This window comes from Rhinopithecus bieti, unplaced genomic scaffold (assembly GCF_001698545.2).
Source record: "Rhinopithecus bieti isolate Rb0 unplaced genomic scaffold, ASM169854v2 scaffold_14325, whole genome shotgun sequence".
Classification (NCBI taxonomy): Eukaryota; Metazoa; Chordata; class Mammalia; order Primates; family Cercopithecidae; genus Rhinopithecus; species Rhinopithecus bieti.
In genome coordinates this window covers 28,361-37,931 of record NW_016807722.1, presented here as the reverse complement: position 1 = coordinate 37,931, position 9,571 = coordinate 28,361, and the positions used below count along the sequence as shown (strand labels likewise).

The 9,571-nt window shown below is 35.8% G+C and overlaps 1 protein-coding gene across 1 annotated transcript in view; it reads left to right on the top strand.

The window, feature by feature from the left end:
- Positions 1–9,571, top strand: part of LOC108536649 (rho guanine nucleotide exchange factor 6-like) — a gene marked incomplete at its 3' end in the record, with an annotated part of 42,873 nt that overhangs the window by 5,686 nt on the left and 27,616 nt on the right. Inside the window, exon 2 of the mRNA XM_017883643.1 lies at positions 8,788–8,882. Coding sequence (XP_017739132.1) covers positions 8,788–8,882 — 95 coding nt within the window. The remainder of the gene's footprint in view (positions 1–8,787; positions 8,883–9,571) is intronic.

Genomic DNA, 9,571 nt, shown 5'->3' with positions numbered 1-9,571 from the left:
AAAAAAAAAAAAAAAAAAAAAAAAAAAAAAAAAAAAAAAAAAAAAAAAAAAGATTACATATATGATGAGATCATGTGGTATTTTTCTTACTGTGACTGACTTATTTCACTTAACATAATGTCTTCTAGGTTCATCCATGTTGTTGCAAATGGCAGGATTTTCATCTTTTTAATGATTGAATAGTATTCCATTGTGTTTTGTTTTGTTTTGAGACAAAACAAATATTATTTGTATAATAGTATTCCATTGAGTTTTGTTTTGTTTGAGGGTCTTGCTCTGTCACTCAGACTGGAGTGCAGTGGTGTGATCCTGGCTCACTGCAACCTCTGCCCCTGGACTCAAGTGATCCTTCCACCTCAGCCTCCCAAGTAGCTGGGGCTACAGGTGTGCACCACCACACCTGGCTAATTTTTTAGTTTTTTGTAGAGACAGGGCCTCACCATGTTGCTGAGGCTGGTCTCAAACTCTTGAGCTCAAGCAATCTGTTCTCCCCAGCCTCCCAAACTGCTGGGGTTATAGGCATGAGCCACCATGCCCAGCCTCCATTGTGTTTTTATACCACATTTTCTCTGTCCATGCATCTGCTGATTTCATGTTTTGGCTATTATGAATAATGCTGGAATGAACATGGGAGTGCAGATATTAACATACTGATTTTGTTTTTAGTTTTGGAATTTGAATCTGTCAATAGTCACAAAATAACTTACTGAGATTGTGATTGGAATTATGTTGAATCTATAGATCAAGTTGGAAATAACTGACATCTTGATAATACTGAGTCTTTCTACCCATTAATATAGGGTATCTCCCCATTTATTTAGTTCTTTGATTTCTTTTACCAGAGTTTTGTAGTTTTCTTTGTATAGATCTTGTACATATTTTCTTAGATTTATACCTAAGTATTTCATTTTTAGGGGTGCTAATCTAAATGATATTATGTTTTTTTGTTTCAGATTTTAATTGTTGCTGATATAAAGGAAAATGATTGACATTTGTGTATTGACTTTGCATCTTGCAACCATGTTATAATCACTCATTAGCTCCAGAAAGTTTTTTGATTTATTCAGATTTTCTACGTATACAATCATGTTATCTGCAAATAAAGACAGTTTTATTGCTTTCTTCCCAATGTATATACGTTTTATTTTTTTCTTGTCTTATTACGTTAGCTAGGACATTCAATATGATGTTGAAAAGGAGTGGTGTGAGGGGAACATTCTTGTTTTGTTCCTAATCTTAGTAGGAAAGCATCTGGCTTCTTACCATTAAGTATGATGTTAGATGTCGGGGATTTTTTTGTTTGTTGGTTGGTTTTCATTTTCTTTTTTTCTCTTTTTTTTTTTCATAGCTGTTCTTTATCAAGTTGAGAAATTATTCCTAGTTTTCTGAGAATTAAAAAAAATCATGAATGGATGTTGTATATTGTCAAATGCCTTTTCTGCATCTGTTGATATGATCATGTGATTTTCCTTCTCTAGCCTGTTGATGTGATAGATTACATTAGTGATTTTTTGGAATGTAGAACTCGTCTTGCATACTTTGTTAAACCACACTTGGCTGTGTTGTAGCATTCTTTTTATCTATTGCTGGATTTTATTTGCTAATATTTTGTTGATGATTTTTGTAACTATATGCATTAGAGATATTGGTTTGTAGTTTTCTTGTAATGTCTTTGGTTTGGGTATTGGGGTAATTCTGGCTTCATAAAATGAGTTAGGAAGTATGTATTCTCTGTGCTTCTATGTTCTGGAAGAGATTGTAAAGAATTGATACAATTTCTTCCTTAAATGTTTAGTGGAATTTACCAGTGAACCTATCTGGGCTTAATGCTTTCTGTTTTGGAAGGATGTTAATTACCAATTCATTTTCTTTACTAGATGTAGGCCTATTCAGATTATCTGTTTCTTCTCTTGTGAGTGTTGGCAGACTGTATCTTTAAAAAAAACTCCATTTAATCTAGGTTATCAAATTTGTAGGCAGAGTTATTCATAATATTCCTGTGAACATATTTTAATTTCCATGGTCTCTAGTGATAATCCTGCCATTTCACTTCTGATCTTAACAGTTTGTATCTTTCTCTTTTTTTAATGAAGTTCTACCAATTTTATTGATTTTTCAAAGAGCCGCTTTTGGTTTTATTGATTCCTCTACTGATTTTCTGTTTTCAAATCTCATTGATCTGCCAAAATTTTTATTTATTTCTTCTTTCTGTGGCTTTAGGTTTAGTTTGGCTCTCTTTTTGTGTTTCCTAAGGTGGAAAGTTTAGATATTTATTTTTAGATCTTTCTTCTTTCTAATCTAGTGCACTCAGTGCTTAATTTCCTCACCATAGTACTGCCTTTCACGTGCATTCCACATTTTTAATGTTATACTTCATTTTCAATTTAGTACAAAAATATTTTAAAATTTCTTTTGAAATATATTTTTAGAAAAGAAATGTGTTATTTTGAGATGTGTTGTTTAATCTCCAAGTATTTTCCTGTTATTGATTTCTAGTTTGATTATATTGTCGTCTGAGATCATAGATGGCATGATTTCTATTCTTTTAAATTTGCTAAGGTGCGTTTTATGGATCATAATGTGGTCTATTTTGAGGAATGTTTCATGTAGGCTTGAGAAAAATATGTAATCTGCTGTTGTTGGATGAAGTAGTCTATAGATGCCAACTATATCCAGTTGCTTGATGGTACTATTGAGTTCTAGTATGTGCTTACTGATTTTCTGCTTGCTGGATCTCTCCATTTCTGATAGAGGGGTAGTGAAGTTTCAACTATAATAGATTTATCTATTTCTACTTGAAGTTCTAGCAGTTTTTGCCTCACATTTTTTTTTTTTTGTTTGTTTTTTTACCAAGTATTAAATCACAGGAGGAATTTACTCCGAGAATGCCAATCAACATACTGGACAATGTCTTTAACTATAGTTTACAACAATAGTTTACAACTATAATGGCCTTTTATATAGCTGCTTCTAATGTCAGTACTCACTGAAAGGCATAATATTAAAATATAACTCAGCCAAAGAAAATGTTTCTTTTGTTCATTTCTTTTGTTCATTTCTTGGAATAGCAATTAGCAAGTACCAATGTGTATAAAATGCCTAAAAAATACATGATGCCATTGTCACATATGTTTGAAAAACACAGTATCATATTGGCCCTGCTTAGAGTTTCAAAATATATTTATCATACTAAAAGTTCTAAAATGCTATGCATAAAGAAATTTGTATAAATTATTTAACAATTTTTCATAATTGTTATTGTTATTCTTTGGGAAGTTAGATATATCAATATACTTTCAGATTTATCAATATACTTTATTCACCTGGTCTTTGAATGAGAGTGGGTTAAGTAAGCAAATTTATTGTCATTTGCACTGACAAGGAACTAGAGTGTTACTTTTTTTTTTATTATTGATTGAAGGGAGAACATTTCCACCACAACTTTGATGGAAGAGTTTTCATTTGATTATGAAAGTTGTGCCCCGTGTATTTTGATTCTGTTTTTAGGCACATACATATTAAGGACTGTTATGTCTTGTTGGAGAACTGACCTCTTTATTATTATGTAATGGCTCTTTCTATCCCTGATAATTTTTCGTGCTCTAATGTTTGTTCTGTCTAAAATTAACATAACCACTCCAGCTTTCTTTTGATTAGTATGAGCATGATACCTCCTTTTTCATCCCTTTACTTTTAGTTTATAAGTGTCTTTTTATTTATTTATTTATTTATTTATTTGAGATGGAGTCTCGCTCTGTCGCCCAGGCTGGAGTGCAGTGGCCGGATCTCAGCTCACTGCAAGCTCCGCTTCCTGGGTTCACGCCATTCTCCTGCTTCAGCCTCCTGAGTAGCTGGGACTACAGGCGCCCGCCACCTCGCCCGGCTAGTTTTTTGTATTTTTTTAGTAGAGACGGGGTTTCCCCGTGTTAGCCAGGATGGTCTTAATCTCCTGACCTCGTGATCCGCCCGTCTCGGCCTCCCAAAGTGCTGGGATTACAGGCTTGAGCCACCGCGCCCGGTCGTGTCTTTATATTTAAATCGAATTTCTTATTAACAGCATATGGTGGGGCCTTATTTTTTGATTCACTCCGAAAATGTCTGTCTTTTCATTGGTACATTTAGACCACTGACATTTAAAGTGATTATTGATATAGGTGGATTAATGCCTACCATACTTGTTACTGTTTTCTATTTGTTGCCCTTTTCGTTGTTCGCTTTTGTCTTCCACATTTTTTTGCTTTTGTTTTAATTAAGCGTTTTATATGAGTCCATTTCTCTTTTTTCACATATCAATTATATTTCTTTAAATAAACATTTTTAGTGGTTGCTCTATGCCCTCATAGCTAGTCCCAGTTCGCTTTCATATAATACTATACAAAGATATACACTATATTCACAGGTAGTGCAAGTACCTTATAATAACATAGTATTCCTAATGATTACCTCCCATCCCTTGTATGATCACTGTCATTCATTTTACTTACACATAAATACACATTAGTATATACACACACATCATCAAATACATTGCTGCTATTATTATTTTGAATAAACTGTTATCTATTAGGTCAATTAAAATAAGAAAAAAGTTTTATTTTATCTTTGCTTATCACTTCTCTAATATTCTTTCCTTCTTTATGTAGATCCAAATTTCTGACCTATATTGTTTTTCTTCTCTGTGAAGAACTTCTTTTAACATTTCTTGCAAGGCAGGTCTAATGGTGACAATTTCCCTCAGTTTTGTTTGTCTGAAAGTCTTGATTTGTCTTTCGCTTTTGAAGGATAATTTCACAAGATACAGAACTCAAGGTTAGTGGGTTTTTCTCTCAACACTTTAAATATTTCACTCCACTCACCTCTTGCTTGCATTGTTTCTGAGGAGAGGTCAGATGTAACTTTTATTTGAACTCACGTATAGATAAACTGTTTGTTTCCCGTGGCTTCTTTCAAGAATTTTTTCTTTATTTTTGATTTTCTGGAGTTTGAATATCATATGCTTAGAATGTTGTTTTGCACTTATCCTACTTGGTCTCTGAGCTTCCTGGATTTGTGATTTGGTGTCTAACTAATTTTGAGTAAATTCTCAACCATTATTGTTTCAATTATTTGTTCTATTATTTTCTCTTTCCTCTCCTGATTTTTCCACATTATGTGAATGTTGCACCTTTTGTAGTTGTTCCACAGTTCTTTCGTATTCTCTTCTGTATTTTTCCCCCCAATCTTTTTTCTCTTTGCTTTTTGGTTGTAGCAGTTTCTATTGACATATTCTCAAGCTCAAAGATTCTTTCCTCAGCCATGCCCAGACCACTATTGAGCCTATCATGGGCAGGCATTCTTCATTTCTGTTACAGTGTTTTAATCTCTAGCATTGCTTTTGATTCTTTCTTAGAATGTCTGTCACTCTGCTTATAATGTCCATCTATTCCTGCATGTTGTCTACTTTTTCTGTTAGAGTCCTTAGTATATTAATCACAGTTACTTAAAAACACTGGTCTGATAATTCTAACATTCCTGTGTTATCTGACTTGAATTCTGGTGCTTGCTTTGTCTCTTCATACAATATTTTTTGCCTTTTAATATGCCTTGTAAATTGTTGTTGGAAGCCTGACATGATGTACTGGGTAAAGGAACTGTGGCAAATAATCCTTTAGTAATGTAGTGGTAAGGTGTAGAAGGATGGGAAGCATTCTATATTTCCACGATTAGGTCTCGGTTTTTAATGAGCTTGTGTCCCTGGACCATGAACTTCACCAGTGCTTCCTAGTTCTCCCCCTTAGGTGGGACAGGATGACTAGAAAGGACTGGAGTTGGGTTATCTTCCTTCCCCCATGTGGAAGGCTAGAGCTGGCTGGAGTTGCTTATTGACCTTCTCCCATAATAGTTAGTATTTGATAAAACTTCAATAGGTTATGCTTGGGCCGGGCGCAGTGGCTCATGCCTGTAATCCCAGCACTTTGGGAGGCCGAGGCAGGCGGATCACCTGAGGTCAGGGGTTCGAAACCAGCCTGACCAACATGGTGAAACCCTGTCTCTACTAAAAATACAAAATTAGCTGGGCGTGGTGGCGCATGCCTGTAATCCCAGCTACTAGGGAGGCTGAGGCAGGAGAATGGCTTGAACCCAGGAGGCAGAGGTTGCAGTGACCCGAGATCCCACCATTGCACTACAGCCTGGGCAACAAAAGTGAAACTGCGTCTCAAAAAACAAAAACAGAAAGAAACAAAGCAAACAAACAAACAAAAAAGTAGGTTATGCTCTGGTAAAATAGTTTCTCCTGAGGGCAGACCTCGTTAAGAAGAATAGAGTGCTCTGGCATATTCAAAAAGGCAACTTTTTCCCTCCCTCTGCCTGAAGCATGAGGGTATTTTCCTCTAATCTTCACTGAGAGAACCTGGAGCTTAAACTCACAAAACTGTGGATGTGCTGTCTTAATATTGCCCCCCTGGAGTTCCTAACTCTCAGACTTGTCCATCTGGAGCCCCCAGAAGTTTGTCAATTACAGTGTAGGTTTTTCTATCCTAGTGCTGGTTCCTGTGGACGCTTCTGCTTGTGAACCTTTGCTCTGGTGATTTGTGATTCTCTTTATCTGCCTGTCTGTTTCTCCAATTTTTAGAGTAGTAGTTTTCCCTGTGACCTCACTTTTCTGACAGATTTAAGAGAAAACGATGGTTTATTTCAGTTTGTTTAGCTATTTACTTCCTGTTACGATGGAGTAATGACTTCTAAGCTCCTTACATGTCAGACTGAAAAATGAAAGTCTTTTTTTCTTTTTTAAAATAGGCATTTATAAATATATAGTTTCCTTTAAGCACTGTTTAACTGCACCCTGTGAGGTTTTGTATGTTGTGTTTTCATTTTCATTCATCTCAAAGTAGTTTCTAATTTCCATTCTCGCGCTTGGACCTTCTATAGAGGGGAATATTTCTATTCCATTACTGGGTTAATTTCTGAGAACATCAATACCTCCAGAACCCTGCATTTACACTTTTAGAGGGTAGTTTCTGAGGAACAGAGGAACTGAAAGTAGACATGAGTGGCTCGGTATAGGGGCTACAATTTAACCTCGAGCTTTTGAAGCCATCCTGTGTTCTTCTAAGCCAGTGATTCTCAACTGGGGGCAATATTGCCTTTCAGGTGACATTTGGCAATGTCATGGCAATGATATGGGCATTCCGTCACAACAGAGAATTATCTGGTTTGAAATGTTAATAATGTTGCTATTAAGAAACCCTTTTTTAACCCTTTAAATTGGTAGGTCTGTTTCCCACTTACCCAGCACCTATCTGTACAGTGTGTCACTACATCTTCATAATGGTCCCCAAGGTAGGTACAGTATCATAATCTGAGATGATGTAAGCAAAGTTTTAAACTGAAGCAACCTCTCAGTCAGCAGCAGAGTCAGAACTACCACCCTGCACTCCAGTTGTTTCCCAGAAAACCCACGATTACCGGGATCTCCACTTGTTTTGACCATTCCACCTTTCAAAAGCAGATCGTCATGCATTGTCTTGTGAGTATATGGCTGGCATATTGGTAGGCTAATACACTTCTCCTAGTTAAGGACGCTTCACTCTGTATTGTAACTCTCTGTTTAATGTCTCTGCAAATATGGTATAAACTCCCTGTGGGCAGCACAGCAGTTGGCAGAGTAGGCACTCAGTCGATTTTGTTGAATGAATTAGAATATATGAAAGAAAATATACCAGAATGTTAACTGGGTTGTCTCTAAGAGCTTAAATGAAGGTTTTTAAAATTATTATGCTTTAAGTTCTAGGGTACATGTGTACAACGTGCAGGCTCGTTACATAGGTATACATGTGCCATGCTGGCCCACTGCACCGCACCCATCAACCCGTCATTTACATTAGGTATTAAATGAAGGTTTTACCTGCCACCAGAAGAGGCTTGGAAATGGGTAGTGACATGACCCTAGAACTGGTGGGAGAAGAGAAATTGTGAACCCCCATATTGGTTGTTTTGCCTATAGGATTTTAATTACATGATTAATAATAATGATATTTTTTATTTCTCTTGTTAAATTTCTCACACTTCAGCCTACTTTGTTCTTTGAATTGTTCATGGTAGCACCTTCTGCCTTTAACAAAAGAATAGTTTTAACTCTGCTTAAAAATTCACTGTATCCTCAGATTTTATTCCCTAAAGGTCTTATCACAAACATAACTTAAACAAAAATCTCTTGTGATGTTTGATATCACAGTGATCCTTAAATTATACTGACATTAAGTCTCTGTGTCTAAGGTAGCTGGCCTCAATTTTCTCCTCCATAAAAGAGGAGTAATGATTCTTTGTTAACTAACTGAGAACTTCCTGAGGATAAAAGGATTTACAGCACACGAAAACATTTTAAACAGTACTGTGGGGTTTGATATAGGCTCACACCTGTAATCCCAGCACTTCGGAAGGCTGAGGCAGGAGGATTCCTCCAGACCAGGAGTTTGAGACCACCCTGGGCAACATAGAGAGATCCTGTCTTGACAAGAAATAAATAACCAAGCAGTACTGTGTAAATGGCAAGGCCCATTCAGTTATGGGTAACTGAAAAATTTTATTCATATGAATTGTACAATATAACCAGTTGTCATGCAATAATTAAAGTAGTTTGCTAGATTGAAAGAAAGTGCATTCAGATTTTGTGTTCCTTGCTTGCAATGGTAGCCTGAGTAAATAGGACCTTTTTTCTTCCTAGTAACTTGGTTAAAAGATCAAAGCTACATTTTGCCTTAGACTATTTTGATGATTATAATATATTGACTTTTCTTTTCATAGGTGTTACAGAACATCCTGGACACTGAAAAAGAATATGCTAAAGAACTTCAGTCTCTTCTTGTTACTTACTTAAGACCCCTGCAGTCCAATAACAAGTAAGATGTTTATTTTAAACCCCTCACTAAGTAAAGCAACATAATGTCAGCATATGGATTCATTATTCGTATGTCAGTCACTGAATAATTGATTTTGCCCTTTAGAAAAATTTCCACAGATCACAGGTTGCCAAGAACATGGTCAGGGCAACAGAAATTATGCAAGATGTTGCTTTTGGAGAGCTTGGCTTTCTTTCTCTTCTGGCTGTGAAAGGAATGAGCAGATCTGTGTTTCTTACTGTCACAATTTTATCTTGTACATTAAAAAAAAAAAGTGATGTGCCTGGTTTTACCTTACAGGAAAAGAACTCCCTGGTTCTTTTATTCAGAAAGCACATCAACTGGAAATTCTCATGCTCACTCTGACCTTTGTTTGCCAGGGCAGAACTTCTTTCCCATGCTCTGAGAATGGAAAGAGTATGGCATTTTGTGAATGCTCATAAGAACTATTCAAGCCATTATTTCACCCAGGCAAATGTGAATGATAAAGAGATGCTAAAGTGTTTTTAAAGACAAAATGTTCAAACCTTACTCTGGTCTTAGAAATCTGAAGTGATTGTGTAAAGCCTGAATTGAAAGCTTCAGTTTTCATGAAAGAAAAGTAGTGACCATTTTTTAAAATCCTTGTAGGCACAGCATATTTAACAAATAGTGGCAAACTGCATTTATTTGTTTTTATTTTAATTAAT